The sequence below is a fragment of the Trachypithecus francoisi genome, unplaced genomic scaffold (assembly GCF_009764315.1).
Source record: "Trachypithecus francoisi isolate TF-2019V2 unplaced genomic scaffold, Tfra_2.0 Lachesis_group4, whole genome shotgun sequence".
Taxonomy (NCBI): domain Eukaryota; kingdom Metazoa; phylum Chordata; class Mammalia; order Primates; family Cercopithecidae; genus Trachypithecus; species Trachypithecus francoisi.
Window position 1 is genome coordinate 86,396,532 of NW_022681469.1, and position 17,417 is coordinate 86,413,948.

The 17,417-nt window shown below is 38.6% G+C and overlaps 1 protein-coding gene across 1 annotated transcript in view; it reads right to left on the reverse strand.

Annotated features, from left to right (window-relative positions):
• Positions 1–17,417, reverse strand: part of DGKB (diacylglycerol kinase beta) — a 774,912-nt gene that overhangs the window by 577,804 nt on the left and 179,691 nt on the right. The window contains exon 4 of the mRNA XM_033193061.1: positions 11,979–12,132. Coding sequence (XP_033048952.1) covers positions 11,979–12,132 — 154 coding nt within the window. The remainder of the gene's footprint in view (positions 1–11,978; positions 12,133–17,417) is intronic.

Genomic DNA, 17,417 nt, shown 5'->3' on the forward strand with positions numbered 1-17,417 from the left:
TCGTTCTTTGTTTATCCAAACCGACAGCAAAATGAGGTAGATGGCATTTTCAGTGAATAAGAAATGTAATAGAGATAGTGATTCTTTATAAAGAGAAGACAGACTATGAGCTAGAGTCCCCGATATGAAACTGGGATCAGACAAACCTCTCTGAGAACACACTCTGGTTTTCATCTGTTTGGACATTGGCAAAAACCTCAAACAAGCAATTACAGGGAGAAGGACTTAAAGTGCAGGTCTTTGGGGATAATGTTTGAAAAGTAGAGTAATCTCTGTGAAGGAACAATATTAATAACAGCTCTGGTTGTGTGCAAACAATATTTTTGTACAGTGGTCTTATTTGACCCTACAATTCTGTTTTAAAGATGAGAAAGTGGAAAGTCAGTAAGTAAACTGTTCGTGATCACATACCAGTCAGTCAACGGAGCAAAAAGGTGAGGACAAATCATCTAATTCCAAACTTTGGAATCTTTTTAAAAGCAGTAAAAATGAGATCTGTCTACACAAGTGCTGTCCAATAAAATTTTCTGCAGGCTGAGAGCAGTGGTTCACACCCATAATCCTAGTGTTTTGGGAGGCCAAGGCAAAAAGATCACTTGAGTCCAGGAGTTGGAGCCGCAACCTGGGCAAAATAGAGAAACTTCATCTCTATAAAAAAATTAAAAATTACCCAGTAGGGTAGCATGCATTTGTAGTCCCAGCTACCTGGGGGGCTGAGCAAGAGGATCACTTGAACCCAGGAATTCAAGGTTACAGTAAGCTATGATCACACCACTGCAGTCTGGGCAACAAACAGAGCAAGATTCTGTCTCTTGAAAACAAACACACAAAAAAAACCTTTCTGCACTCTTCAATACAATAAAATTAACTACCTATGACTATTTGACCAAAATTATTAGTGAATTTAAATTTAAATAGCAATGGATAGCTAGTGGGTACCATATGAAGTTGTGTAGGCTGTATACTGTATGCAAATAATACAGTTGTGTAGGCTATATACTGTATGCAGGTAAATAATTGAAAACTATTTAAATTACTCTCAGTAATTTGAATATATGTAAGTATGGGACAAAAATAATTAAACCACTACATATTAAAAGAGCCCATGATGCCAAATTTTCTGTATTTATCACATGAAAATAAATTTCAATAATCTTCTTAAATTTCACTGTACAGATATTGTTCAGAATGTATAATATCTTTAAGAAAAGTGATATGTCGATTTTTTTTTGAGACAGGGTCTCACTCTGTGTTGCCCAGGCTGGAGTGCAGTGGCACGTTCACTACAACCTCCACCTCCAGGGTTCAAGAGATTCTCCCACCTCAGCCTGCAAGAAGCTGGAATTACAGGTGTGAGCCACCACACGCAGCTAATTTTTGTATTTCTTGGTAGAGACAGAGTTTCACCATGTTGGCCAGACTGGTGTCAAACTCCTGACCTCAAGTGATCTACACACCTTGGCCTCCCAAAGTGCTGGGACTACAGGTGCGAGCAACCAATATGTTGAATTTGACCTTTATGCTATGTATGCACACCAAAACATTGAAACAAAATTTATTTAATGAATAATGGTAATGACTGACATTTATTAAGCATTTATAATGTACACAATAGTATTTCAAATGATTTACATGCATCATGTTTTTTTCAGTTTCACAATCGTTAATAAAATACATACACACATTATCCTCATTTTACATTTAAGAAAGCAGAAGTGAGAACGAGTTGCACAGGTATGACTCAAAATGCAGTCTGAATTGAAGTTTCATTTTATTTATTTATTTATTTATTTATTTATTTATTTATTTATTTATTTTTGAGACAGAGTCTCGCTCTGTCGCCCAGGCTGAAGTGCAGTGGTTCAATCTCAGCTCACTGTAACCTCTGCCACCCAGGTTCAAGTGATTCTCCCGCCTCAGCCTCCCAAGTAGCTGGGATAACAGGCACCTGCCACCACACCCAGCTAATTCTTGTATTTTTAGTAGAGACGGGGTTTCGCTATGTTAGCCAGGCTGTTTTCAAACTCCTGACCTCAGGTGATCCACCCACCTTGGCCTTCCAAAGTGCTGGGATTACAGACGTGAGCCACCGTGCCTGGCCTGAATTGGAGTTTTATACTCTAAGCATGATTCTGTGAGGCTGGTCAGAGAAAAATAAATCAGAGGAAACTGTCTTCTGCCTCTCAATAAAAGACCTTCCTTTTAAGAGTCTGGTTTTCTTTTTTTTTTTTTTTTGAGACAGAGTCTCGCTCTGTCACCCAGGCTGGAGTACAGTGGCCGGATCTCAGCTCACTGCAAGCTCCGCCTCCCGGGTTTACGCGAGTCTCCTGCCTCAGCCTCCAGAGTAGCTGGGACTACAGGCGCCCACCACCTCGCCCGGCTATTTTTTTTTTTTTTTTTTTTTTTTTTTTTTGTATTTTTAGTAGAGACGGGGTTTCACTGTGTTAGCCAGGATGTCTCAATCTCCTGACCTCGTGATCCGCCCGTCTCGGCCTCCCAAAGTGCTGGGATTACAGGCTTGAGCCACCGCGCCCGGCAAGAGTCTGGTTTTCAAGACTCTTAAGAGTGGATACATTGATTAAGTCGTAAACATTTGAAAGAATATTAGAAATCATAGCCATAGCTGAGAACTCTAAATTTTCATCTTCCATTTGGCCCATGTCTTGGGCCATCCATCTTAATATGTTTGTGAACATGTATTTATATATGTGCTTGCATGTGTAAACATGCACATATATTTGCCAAATCTTTATGTATGATTTTTCTTATTGCTCATCTGTGTTTTTGTTAGATATACAACTAGCATGCCCTTTATAATCATAAACACAATAAATATTCAGGACCCTTAAGATGAGTCATGTAAAACCAGATCCCAAGTATTGAGGATAAAGCTTTGAACAAAGGAGGAAAATCCCATTTCCACAGAATTTTCATTCCAGGGGATCAAAGCAAGTGTCCAACACCATTGCATATTTTCTAGCTATGACTAGGTGTTTTTATGAGTGAAAAAATGTTATGATGGATTTGGGCCTCTGCGGGTATTAAATCTCTTATTTCCTTTTACTATAATATTACAAACTGTAAATAAATATTTTTGAATATGAAAGTACAAAAATGTTAAGACAACACTATCATTTAGTATGCAATCATTAAGATGCAAATGAAAATATAGAAATCCCTGTGTGTTGGGTGAATAAATCTAATAATAAAGTAAAGGTGGAAAATTTGAGGACCAAATTTTACTTGGAATATTCAGATGGAAGAAAAAAGAAACCTGATTAATCAAGTCTAATATATTAAAAACCATTTAATGATTAAAGGAGAGACTTGAAGAGAAATCGTCCCTTACTGGCAGTAATTGTATTAAAAACAAGACCACAAAATTATTGCAAGGAAGAGGTTGGTAGGATAAAATATTTTTTGAAGTAAAATAATTTGTGGATCATTACTTCTAATGATAATAATTAGAAGTATGAATTAAATACTACAGAGGTATATGGAATGTAAATGTTGATATAAATAAATGTGAATTGGCCAGTAGACAGAATTTTTTTCATCTTTATTCCTGGAGCATTTCTATGTCAGTAAGTTTATTACCTCAACAGTAATAAGTATATCGAAATTAATAAATATCAAAATATTTAAAAATCTACTATGTGTCAGGAATTCCTCGATCTCATAGTCACACAAGCTATGTAGTCTGTTCAGTTTGTGTTTTGGGGACCCTGTCTTTCCTTGTTTGCATTGTGGAAACTGAAATAACTTATCAATTATAAAAGATCTGTTAAGGTATAGCACAGTAATAAAAAATACACATACACACATATATATTTAATATCCTCAAGACAGTCCTAATAAGAGAAATATCTTCTTCTCAGCACAATTAATAAAGCATACCTTTGGACAAGAACATTCAGTAAGTCTATTTGGTAAAAGAACATTTCTCCCAAGGTTCAAGTATCTCATTCTCATTGCACAATTTTCTGTTCTTAATTTATTAACTTTCTGACAGACATAAAAGAATCATTTTTCCTTTTCTGCCTAAAAAGTACTTGGAGTGTGACTTCAATGCACAGAAAACATAAAATGACATAATCCTCCTATTGATATTATAGCTTATTGATACGTGTAGCATCACAGTGCAAATCAACCATTGCCTCATCAAACAAGCAATGGGAGAGTTGGGAACCAATGATAAGGCACCTAATGTTTTTTCAGAGATAGCTGTTACTACATTTACTCTCAATCTGAAATATCTTCTGGACCCTTTTACATCTTCAACCTCATTCTCCATGATAGCTTCTACATCACTAGCAGTGTAATTATTTTCTGGCTTAAAATCTCATAATGACTTTCCAATTTCTTCTGGATAAAATGCATCACTTAGTATGACAGGCAAAACTCTTCACCACATGGTCTTCGCTACCTCTCTCGCCTCATCTGCAGCAGCACAACTGGAATCCAGGCCAGACCCAGACCTCTCAGTGCTCTTGACAAGTCTATCTTCCTCCAGTCTCCTAAGGTCCTTGGGGCTTTGACCTTGACAGGCCCTCTTCCCTCATTCCACTCCAGGCCATGCCCAATACTTACAAAGCCATGAGCATCATCTGCTCTGGGACCAACAGAAATGAACTTTTTGATCTCCTATCTTAGTTTAAGTGAATTATGAGAATCCCAGACTCCCGGTCATCTTCAGCCTCAAACTGCACTTTCCAGCCTGCCTGCCTGCCTGCCTGCCTTCCTTCCTTCCTTCCTTCCTTCCTTCCTTCCTTCCTTCCTTCCTTCCCTCCCTCCCTCCCTCCCTTCTTTCTCTCTCTCTCTCCCTTCCTTCCTTCCTTCCTTCCTTCCATCCTTCCTTCCTTCCTTCCTTCCTTTTTCTGAGATGGAGTCTTGCTTCTGTCACCCAGGCTGAAGTGCAGTGGTGCCATCTCAGCTCACTGCAACCTCTGCCTCCCAGGTTCAAGCAATTCTCCTGCCTCAGCCTCCTGAGTAGCTAGGATTACAGTTGTGCACCACCACACCCGACTAATTTTTGTATTTTTAGTAGAGACAGGGTTTCACCACGTTGGCCAGGCTGGTCTCAAACTCCTGGCCTTGTGATCCGCCTGCCTCAGCCTCCCAAAGTGCTGGGATTGCAGGCATGAGCCACTGTGCCCAGCCTCCAGCCTCTTTTTGTATACATTTTTGCCAATAGTACTTACTACCATCTGATATGGTACACACATTTCACACATTTACTTTTCCGTTTGTCTGCCTCTCCCCACTAGAATGTAAATGACTATGGGAAACGGGTTTTACTTTGCTCACTGATGTATCCCTAACAACTTGAACAGTAAATATCAATTTGTAAGTGATGAATTTTGAATCAATGAATACTGAATGCCTTACAGTTCATACACTGCCCTTTGATGGGACATTTAAAAAAACATTTGAATAGAAATGTATATGTTGATTTCTCTCCTTGGAAATCCTTTTGCATCCTTTCCCACCTGTACCTACTCCCCTCCCCAACTTTACCTGGATAAATCCAATTTATACTGGATAACTCCAATTTATCCTGAATAACTCCTGCAATGGTTCACCTCCTCTTTTCCTCTACTTTTATTTGGGCTCCTGTAGGCACCTCACTGTTTTCTCCAGATAGTCAGTTCAAAAGTGGGTTATAATATTTATTATAATATAATTGATCACATAATTTTTCATCTTTCTGCTTGACTTTAAAGAATCCTCAGCTTTCCCATGGAATTCCTAGCATATAATGAGTTTAAATAAATGGATGATGGGATGCATGAATTAATGAATGAATAGAATAGAATAAAATAAATTACTAAATGACACACCTATCAATTGAGCGCCCATTATTATTTAAAGGGTGCTAGGAAAATCTTCTCTTTCTTTCTTATAAAACAATTGGGAAGAAACAACAACAAAAACTGTCACACTGACCTGCAACAAGTACCAGACATTTCCTATTACAGATGCAACATTTTGGACATTGTGTTGTCCAACAGAAACAAACAGTATGAGTGCTTAAGTGAGTTAATATACTATATTACGCCCTTTTTTAATTACTATATTCTTCAGGAAACTACCAGTTACTAGTAATTGCTGTTGATTTCTACACTACATGTAAAGAAAGATAATTTCTCTGAAGGCAGTTAATTCAATTAATGAATACTAAATGACTGGAGTTGGCATGGGTGGGGATAGAGAAGGGACAGGGATGCTACAAGGGACAAATGGTGTCTTGTAAAATTACAAGAGTGCCAGGATTGCTTCCGAGTTGCACACTCCAGGTGTGCCATCTTATTAATCATTGAATTCCTAGTATGGAACACATTGCACGCTATTTAATTAAGAGTGACACTTTAGCTGAGGCTTTAAGGAAGCATTGGATTTTCATGCGATAAAGGCAAAGAAACATCATGTAAGAAAACTCAGTCCTAAGTGAGAAGAGCAGGTTTAAGTCACTGCAAATATTTGGATATGGGGTGCATAGGGAAGGGAGATGGAGCAAATAGGGCTGTAGGCAGATGCTATAGCCTACGTGGTATTGTGCTTCATGTCCATGGAACTCAGATTTTATCACTTCTTCACTGTGACCCTGGATCCTGGAGTCTCATTAAAGTAACTTCAGGTGGGAATGAATGTCTCAAAAGGTGGGGATGACTACGACTCCATGTACTCATATATCTCCTGCACCCATACCCTTCACTAAAGCAACTCTGCTTTAGTTAGCTTTACATATAGAAGATCTAAGTTTGCTTGAAAAATAAGTTTAATTAAAAATGCTATGATAATTGACAGTGAAGGCCTGAAATTTAGAAACTCAGGAGCAATAAAATCAGGCTTCTGTTTGAAAGGACGTTTTGGAAATGGGAAGTCAGGGCCTGCTCTGAGAGCCTGCTAATTGATAGTTTATGATGCAATGATGAATTAAACTACGACACTGGCAGAACGTTTGGGAAGAAGCAGTTATAATGAGTACTAGAGAGTATTTTGTGATTAACTAAATATGGGAAATGACACAGTGGAGGGTAGGAGGATTCCAATATTTTAGGACCGGGAAGTGGACAGATTCTTGGATGCTATTCACCAAAATAGAAGGTAGGAATAGTAGCAGGTTTGGGTACTATCTAACTAATGAAGTTTCAAACACAGTCAGTTTGGTATCTAACTGTTTGAAGTATTTGGACATCCAGACAGAGTTCCATCTAAAATATAGTAAATAAATATTATTTGTGATCTGTGTGGGTTGTGTGGGGAGTAATTGAGGTACATTATGTCTGGCAGTGCCAATGTGTTATATGATGCAAAAACAGTCACGTTGAAATGAGAAGATGTATCTAAATAAACTTTAAAAAGTTTTAAAAATCAACATAATTGATCTAGGGTACAGTGCCAATAAATAATTGTTACTTTTTTTAAAAAACTGAAGAAATGTTAAGGTCATATAAACATCGGGTACTAGGAACTTACAGTGGCAGAAATCTGCATATTTATGAAATTTCTTTCAGGTTATGTTGAGTGTTCAAGTTGTAGGGACTGATACAGGAGATAACAATTCTGATTGATGGTTGAGGTTGTGAGCCTCAACAATCTTTCTGCAACCATGTTGTAGAAAAAGAAAGATTCTAACTGATTTTAAAGGTGTATAAACAGGGTAATTAACAAGTAGTGGACCCTAAGGATGAAAGCAAGATCAGAAATTGGTCATTGAACTGGCAGAGATGAGAGATTAGAGACCTGACATTTGCAATGATGCAAAAGTGGTATGAAAAAGCTGAAGAGATAATGCGTTAGGGATATCTTCAAAAATCAAAAGTCAAATATGGAAACAGTAGAAGTAGTGACATTATTTTTAAATAGGTGATAAGAGGCACTTATATTATAACAAATTATATTACGAAAATAAGTCATCTTCTTCATGAAATGCCAAATGGATCATTACATACTATAGTAAATAAAACCCAGATATACATATGCACATGTATAAATACATACAACCTTTATGCCTATTTATAATTATTTTAAAATTTTTATTCTATAAAAACTAAATGTTTTACTTTTACCATATATCTTATAATTGATTATCGTTCTGTAGTAAGCATAATTATTTTTCCTTTTCAGTGTTGCTTTTTCTTGAGAAGCCCTTATTTTTTAGTTGCTATTAGAGTAAAAGACTAGCTACTCCATTCCTGCTGGAACTGTGGTAATGAAATATGGTGAACTATAACAGGAAAACCAAACCAGATTATAGTCCTTCTCTGTTCAAAAGTCTGTTATTTTTCAGCCACAAAAACACCTCATTATACATTAGATAACAGATTATTGCAAAGCAAGATTCTATGAATGGAAAGGCATTTCTTTTGTCAGTTTTTGAGTCAAGGCTACCTCAGCCTTGAAAATTTTATTGTTGTCTATTGTTCCTTCTTCCTCACGGAAAAAACAAAAACAAAAACAAAAACTATCAAAGGTGGGTCTGAAAAAATATATAGGGTTAGAAATAGTCCTAGACAATACACTATGTACTTAGTTCTAAAATGTGGAGACCAAGCTTTGAAAAGGAATCGAGTTTAATTAATCATTGCTGCATGAGGATTACATAGCCCATATTCCTTTCATGTTGTCTGTGCAATTTTTCCCAAATCAAGTACAATCTGTTTTTCCGTTTTTTGTTTTGTTTTGTTTTGTTTTTTTCCATTTTGAAACCTGATTTGATTTTTACCTCTAGTAAATCTGACATCTTCTATTCAGTAGTAAATATATGCTATTAGAAGAAAAGGAAGTTTTAGGTTTGAATTTCTTACAAAATCACCTAAATTATCAGAATTGTTCTCTTCTATGTGTGATACAGTTTTTTAGACAGACAAAATTATCCAGAAGGATTTTCTCTTCTTTCCCAAAACTCAAGGACAATATCATATCATGTAGAATTAAATACAGGACAACTTTCTTGTTTAATTCAATTTAAGGTATGTGTGATACACTTATAGCATGCAACAGAGAACATGGAAGTTTTAATTTCTAGAATCATTTAAAAATATTCAGCCCCAAACACTATTAAACTCTAACACTACACGTTAAGAACAGATCCACTGAAACTCATTCCGAGAAAAACAGAAAGTGTGGCGAGGTCTCTCAATTCATGATTGAAAGAGAATTATTTAAGAATCTAAAATTATTTTATAAGAAGAGAAAAATGATGACAAACGTATTAGTCACCATACATCTTGAAGGGCTATCATGTGGAATAGGCACACTTGTTTTATAAAAGCTTCTATCAACATGTGATTACTTTAGGAAAAATATGTTACATCATTAATAGATGCGAAGGCCAGATGCTGTGGCTCATGCCTGTAATCTCAGCCCTTCAGGAGGCTGAGGCAGGCACATTGCTTGAGGCCAGGAGTTCGAGACCAGCCTGGCCAACATGGAAAAACCCTGTCTCTACTAAAAATATAAACTTTGGCTGGGCATGTTGGCATGCACCTGTAGTTCCCAACTATTTGGGAGGCTGGGGCAGGAAGATCCCTTGAACCCAGAAGGCAGAGGTTGCAGTGAGCCAAGATCACATCATTGCACTCCAGCCTGACTCGTCATTGCACTCCAGACTCTGGAAAGAAAAGAAAAATAAAAAGAAAAAGAAAAGAAGGAAAGGAAGGAAAGGAAGGGAAGGAAGGGAGGGAAGGAAGGAAGGAAGGAAGGAAGGAAGGAAGGAAGGAAGGAAGGAAGGAAAAGAGAGAAAGAAAGAAAAAGAAAAGGAAAGAAAGAAGGAAGGAAGGAAGGAAGGAAGGAGGGAGGGATGGAGGGAGGGAAGCAGTACAATGTAAGGCTTAATATTATGGACTCTTCATCATATTGTCTAAGTTTCATTTATGATTCAACCATCTATTTCTTAATTACATGTTCTTGCATTTTTATTTTTCAGAATGTCCGTTATTGAACTTATCTCTTTACCAACACGTGTGTGTGTGTGTGTGTGTGTGTGTGTGTGTGTGTGTGTGGTGTGTGAAATGGAGTTTCGCCCTGTCACACAGGCTGGAGTGCTGGAGTGCAGTGATGTGATCTCATCTCACTGCAACTCTGCCTCCTAGGTTCAAGTGATTCTCCTGTCTCAGCCTCCCGAGTAGCTGAGACTACAGGCACCTGCCACATGCCCGGCTAATTTTTTTTGTATTTTTAGTAGAGACGATGTTTCACCATGATGGTCAGGCTGGTCTCAAATTCCTGACCTTGTGATCTGCCCACCTCAGCCTCCGAAAGTGCTGGGATTACAGGCGTGATCCACTGCATCTGGCCTCTATACCAACAATTCTATATGCTACTTTGTGATTCTAGAGTTGAGAATCTCTAGACCTGTGGCTCTCCTTGATCCCTGAGTTCCTTGCAGGGGATTTTTAAGGTCAAAATTATTTTCATAATGGAATTGAGATATTATTTGCTTTTCTTACTCTCATTCTCTTTTGAGTGTACAGTGAAGTTTTCAAGAGGCTATATGACATATGATCCAGTAACAGAAACATACTACCAGATATAATTTACCCAGCTGTCCTCCATGAAGCCAGGCATTAAAGAGATTTGCAATGATGCAAAACAATGCTACCCTTCTCACTATTTTTGTTTGTTTTTGAAAGTAGTTATTTTTCATAAGAATGGGTTATTTTTTGTTAACAGGTAGTGGGTTGATTCTTGTTATTTTTGGAATGTCTCATCATTAATATGGTAAGTCTCAATAGATATCACTCACATAAACATATTTTCCTTCAGGTCCTCAGTTTTTAAGAGTTCAAAGATTCCTGTGATCAGAGTGAGAAACACTGCTGCAGATATTTTTTCATTGCCAGTGGATTCCTGTTCTGTCCATAGAGGACACTAGAGAGAGATGAGAAGGCACAGGGGTTGGGGCGGTGGGGTGGGGAGTTGGGGGAGAAGGGGTGGACCCTGAGAGAGAACCTGCTGCTCCCGTTGAATCTCTGCAGCCGTTCAGCCCCGTAGTGGGTTGTCCAGTGTAGGCTCTAGTCTCTAGCTCATGTTCACACCATCAAAGGCACAATGAGCTCCCCGCTAGGCAATCTGGGACAGGCCACAGTGATGCACCCTCCTCACAGGTCTGAGTTCCTGGGCTATAGACCCGTCTTGAATTCCCGAGCTTGAATTCCAGAGGCAGCTGGGAATTATTATTGCCACAGAAGCACAAAAGCTGGGTCCGCTAGGCAACCCCTCACCTCAGAATTGCATCCCAGCTCCAAGGAATCCTTCCTCAGGGCTTCTGGGTTGTGATTATCGCCATCTAAGGGCAGCACATGTTTCCTGTGAGTCTATCTACATCACCTGTGTTTTCTTGTTGCCTTTTCAACCCTCAAAACAGTTTAACCAATTATACTGTTTTACATTGGGTAATACAGTGAAATTTCTGTTTTCCTGACTGGAGGGAGATTTATACAACAGGTATTAATGTAATTATGCGTCTCTAAAAATCTACCCATAATGAGAGAACCACCATCTCTATGGTGACACAAATTTAAGGTACCTAAAAGAAAAATCAAATCTCTGTTCTGCGCTTACAAATCTAAATATGTGAAAGTATATTGGCAATTAGCACAATAGATATTAAATATTATAAGTTTTTTAGATATAATTGCTTTGTGACCACATTTTCAAATACTCAGCAATCTATACTTATCTAGCTATTTAAAAAGAGTAGTTTTCCAAATTAGATGGAAATATCTCTTCAAATTATTACCTAAACATAGAATTCTAAAGCAAGTGATAGATAAGGAAAAATTATATTTTCTCTAATTAGCTATAATTATACTGGAAACATTTTAAATAACTCACACAATCTTATTGTGAAAGTCTAAATCCTGCAACAAAACAATTTTTATACAAATCGTCATTCATTTTTTACGATAACTAGATATTTATTTAGCCTTTGAAATTTGTATTATATAAACGTTTAAAGTAAGTAAACTTACCGCCTGATAGGAGAGCAGGTTTACTTTTTACCATTGGACTAGAATGAGGAAACTTGTTGCTAAATGACATGAAAAGGTGTGCAGTGAAATCATCAGGAAGCTCGGCTTCCAGGAATGTCTTCATGAATAGTTTGAAACCTTCAAAATCTATTGTCTGGAAAAAAAAAATTTAAACATATACTTTAAGATCCAACCAAATGTTAAAATTTTGTGCTGTGTTCAAAATCATTAGAAGTAGAAATGACCTCAAACCATTTTTATATCCAAGTTTAACAAAAGGAAAGTGCCTATTTGAGAAACAGGGTGGCCATCCTGGGCTAACATTGGCATTGGGATATGTATGTCTTACCTGTGATGGCATAGCAGGAAGAGGAATAAGTTTCTAGTTAGATATTTCTATTTCCACAGTGTCTGTAATGCCTTGAAAAATGTACTCTTTGAAACTTAGTTTCCTCCTGTCTAAATTGGGAATAATAATAATCCCACCCCACACAGTTGTTGCAGTGATTAAATCAGGAGATCCCTGTGAACAAGCCAATACAGAGTCATTTATATACAACAGGCACTCAGAGAGAAAGGAATTTTCCATCTTTTTTGCTTGTCACTAATGGTGCTTATTGCTTTTGACAATGTAAAAAGAGGTTAACCTTAACGTGTCAACTAAATGCCAAGCTCAATTGATATAACCTTCTCAAACTACATATGTAGACTTTCCAAAGAAACATATTTTAAGCTCTTACTCTCTGATACTCATTGTAGAACTATATAAATGAGTAGACATTTATTTGGAGAGAATTTTGGTGGTGTTAGGATCTCCATGCCCATTAGGGGAAATGGTGATAGAAGACAACTTCCAATCTCAAGCTTAATGAGAACCTTTCACAGCAGCCATAGTGAAGAGCTTGGTTTCTCCTTGCAGATGAAGGCAGTGGGCCAGGATCTGACTCCTTCCTAGGAAATTGAGGACAAGCACTTGGGTGCTCTGGGGACAAAGGCAAGAAAATGGTGCTATTTTAAGTTGGCCAAAACTCCTCGTGACTGCAGGAACAATGGTGCATGATTATTTTCTGGGAAACAGATGTAGACCACATGGAGGAGAAGGCTGATGGAGTGGTTTTGGGTTCTCTTCAGTAGGGTATTTGAAAGGACTAGAAGACTTACAGAGAAGAGGCTGGAATAAAGTCACATGTACCCAGATCAAGAGAGTGCAAGGGCCGGGCGCGGTGGCTCAAGCCTGTAATCCCAGCACTTTGGGAGGCTGAGGCGGGCGGATCACGAGGTCAGGAGATCGAGACCATCCTGGCTAACACGGTGAAACCCCGTCTCTACTAAAAAATACAAAAAAAAAAAAAAAAAAAAAAAAAACTAGCCGGGCGACGTGGCGGGCGCCTGTAGTCCCAGCTACTCGGGAGGCTGAGGCAGGAGAATGGCGTAAAACCCGGGAGGCGGAGCCTGCAGTGAACTGAGATTCGGCCACTGCACTCCAGCCTGGGTGGCAGAGCGAGACGCCGTCTCAAAAAAAAAAAAAAGAGTGTGCAAGGGATGGGCTTGATAGTAAGTCCTTGAAGGGCAATTTTTTTCCCCAGTTTAATGTGCTGAGATGCAACTGAAAATAGGACAAAGAGGAAATTTGGCTGGCGGATACTCTCAGTTCTGTTCACATTCCTGGCAGGTAAGAATAAAATTAACTTTGGAATAGAAAGTTTGTTTTTCCAATGTAATAATACTGGGGGAAAGACACAGGGAATGACCAATTTTATGATTGCATTATTTGGGACAAACCTAAAATTAAATATGACATTCAGGAATATCATTAGAGATAGTAAATTTGTATAGATTTGATCATGTGCCAATTAAGTTTACATACAATGTTTGCTTTTTTACTTAATAGAATCTCAAACAATAAAACAATGAAACCAAACACTTTATTTATTAATAGTCCCAAGATTCTGCCTATACCTTAATCTAACTTTTTAATTTAGTTTCACTTTGCTTATTGATTCTCACAAGGACACTTCAGATATTTATTTTGGTGGCAGTAAGAAGACTTCATTTTCTTCCATATTTAATAAATTACCACCACCACCATAGAATATTGTCAATTCTAGCCTGTGAGGTGGAGGTTGCAGTCAGTTGAGATTGTGTCACTACACTCTGGCCTGGTGATAGAAGGAGACTCTGTCTCAAAAAAAAAAAAAAAGAAGAAGAAGAAGATTGTCAATTCTAGTAGAAGAGTGAACTACATAACTAAAAACTCTAAATAATATAAAAAATGTGAAGAATAGCGTCAGGTAGGAGTAGTACTTCCAAAAAAGCAATTTGCTACAATGAGTTCAGCCAACACTTAAAAACATGGCAATTAGGCCAACAGTCAGACATGAGATCCAAACAGTTTCCTTGAAAATGAGTAACTACTCTTACTAAGAGAGCTCCTTAGAGACGGCCTATTAAAGAGAAGTATTCCACATTCATTTGGGTGAGTGACCAAAATTGATAGCTAATCTTCAACATGTATAAAGGCCCATGAGGAACCAAGAGTTGATTTTATTGCAAAGTTGCAGGAAGTCTGTGGGATGAAAATATTCACAAGCATTATGGTTAGAAGCAAAGTTACTTATGGTAGCACTTCCTTCTGTTCCTAGGTCTTTCATAGTCAGTATTTTATTTAGCAACATAACAGATGATAAGGAGCATGGTCTTTGAAGTCAGACTACCTGAATCTACTCTTGAATCCAACACAAGCTGTGTGACTGTGGACAATTTAAGCTCTCTGTGCCTCAATTTCTTCATCTATAAAATGAGAATAATAGCACCTACTTCTTGATTTGTTAGGAGGAACATATTATTTACTATTTTTAAAGCATCTGAATGACATCTGGCACACAGTAAACATTGTATGTAATTAAATCAATTTTTGTGTAAAGAATCTTCATTTTAAAAATTCACAATTCCAAACAATATTTGAAGAAGAAGCCTAAAAGCCACATTACTTCACATGTTTTCATATGCATTTAACAAGCCATGCACGGTTCCTTGTTGTCTTTGTTGCTATTTTAAAAGCTGGTAATAAAATGTGAACTTCTAGAAGTAGTAAAGGACTAGAAATCAGTGAAAGTTTTTCTCTGGATCTGCTTTTGGACCATAATTATACCTTAAAACACTTCTTTCAAGCCAAGATTTTAACCTGGTAACATAATAAACAAACAAAACCAACAAAAACAAAGAGTTCAGAATAAAGCAATTGTGTTTCAAATTCTAATACTTCCACTCACCACCTAACTGATGTGGGGCAAGGAATTTATCTGTTCTTTTGAAGGAAAAACATGGCAAATCTCAAGTGTGTGCTCTTTACAGAGCCTTTCAGAACCCAGGTAGATGGTCATTAAAATCACTGCCTGTAATTTAATGATGAAAGCCAGAAAAATAACCAACCAAAAGGAAAAATGAAATTTAATATCTATTGATAGAGGCAAGACACAGACAAATGTCTTGGCAGATAAGAGAGGGTCCTCGGAGAACCTCCAATCTGCCCAGGTGATTGTGCACAGGAGGCCTGTCTAAACACACCCATGGTAAAAAAATTCTGTCCCTTAACACATGCTCAGTAAGGGAAATAAATCATTGTGAAGTGGTTCAGACTAAGGACCCGCATGTGCACTGGAAAAATGGTGTGGAGTGACCAGAAAGTCATGCTTTATGCAGGGGAGAATCCTGGCCTCTTCAATTCATGTGTGGTGGCCTGGTATTCAATTTGTGAGGTGGAAACCTGAATGCAGGACCCTTCTCTTTGTTGAGAGCTTTCTTTTCTCTTAATAAATTCCACCCTCTTTACCCTTTAATGTGTCTGCATGCTTAATTTTTCCTGGTCGTGAGACAAGCACCCAGATTTAGCTGAATTAAGAACCAAAAATGCCTGCATCATTTGGTGGCCTATATGGGGACATGAGGAAGGGTGAGTAAAATGTGAACCCTTCCTTTCACTTTCGTTTGTAGGCCTTCCAGTGCTCAGACTTTTTCTGAAGGCAGAGGAAACTGCATCCCCTGCGTCACTCTTGGATTTGGGAACATCGGCCTCAGTCCAACCCAGTCTTTGCTAAGGCATTTTTCTTCTTTTTTTTTTCAGGACTGTAATGGCACCTATCTTTTCTTTTACAGTATCAAGGGTGTTCCACCCCAACCCCAATGGCTGCCACATGGGAAAGATGTGAAAGTGGTGGCTCCTTGTGCCCCATTCCCTCCCTGCTGGTGCACATGGCCATGTCTGCTGTATGTACACTCGGCGTCCAACAGCCATGCAGAGTGGGACTGAGCCGAAGCTGCTGCCTGGGCCCTAGGGCAATATTGGGGGCCAGAGACCCTGTGCAGACAGGTGACCAGTGTTCCCTGACACACATCCAAACAGTCTTCCTCTCCCCTGGCCAAGGAGTCCAGCTTGGTGGGACAACAATTAAAATGTTCTCTCTGTTTGCATAAGAACAAGAGGTTTCTTCCCCAGGCATTTCCCTGCCCTATGCTTAAGCTTTTCTTTTCTTTTTTTTTTTCTTTCTTTTCTCCACCATGTCAGTAGTTCATAGATTGGTGTGAAGGTAGTTACAGTTTTTGCTATTACCTAGATTGGCAGGGACCACAACTGATTTTGCACCAACCTAATAACACAGCCCTGTGAGTACAGAGGGCTTCTCAATGCTAAAGGATTTTTCTTGAAAGGCGTTTTATTAGGCCAGGACTCCAACACACAGGACACCCTTTTCTCTCTCTTGTTTGAGAGGACCCAATTTTAGAGCTTCACCTTAGCATCTGGCTTATGATAGGGAGGCAATTCTTTTGTCCCTAACTCAATTCCAAGCTTTGGATTGAAGCCCTAGGAAAGAAAACTGGATCTTAGGGATCCAGAAGCAGACAACAACGGAAGTTAAAAGGCACACACCACACATGAGTATGACTAATTCCAGTTGATTAAGCCAAGCCTCCCGTTTCATGGATAGAGGTCATGCTAGTATCCATGGCATAAATGAGGTTTTGGGAACTCAAAGGCTACTTATAGCAGAGGGAAAGGCAGTGAGTGCATGGGGAAGTGCGGATAATCCCATGCCCTAGGCCCACCTGTTAACATGAGTGAAAGCTGCATTGACACCCATGGATGGCACCCTGTTGTGGTCACCAGGACTTGGGGATATAAGGATGAAAGAAGGAAAGAGGAAGCTTTTTCCTTCTCTCTCTCATGTACCCTGGGCATTCACTAGGAAAAGAAAGGAACCAGGGACACCTTGTTCCCCTCTTTCTAGATGAGTAGCCATTCATCTTCAGTCTGTGCCCCTTACAGATACATTCTGAGCCGTGGGGCTCCTTTGGAAAAAATGCCTTCTTTTTCCCCCTTGGTCCTCTCTTCACAGATGGTTAATCATGTCTCCATACTACAGGACGCTCCTCTCAGATGCA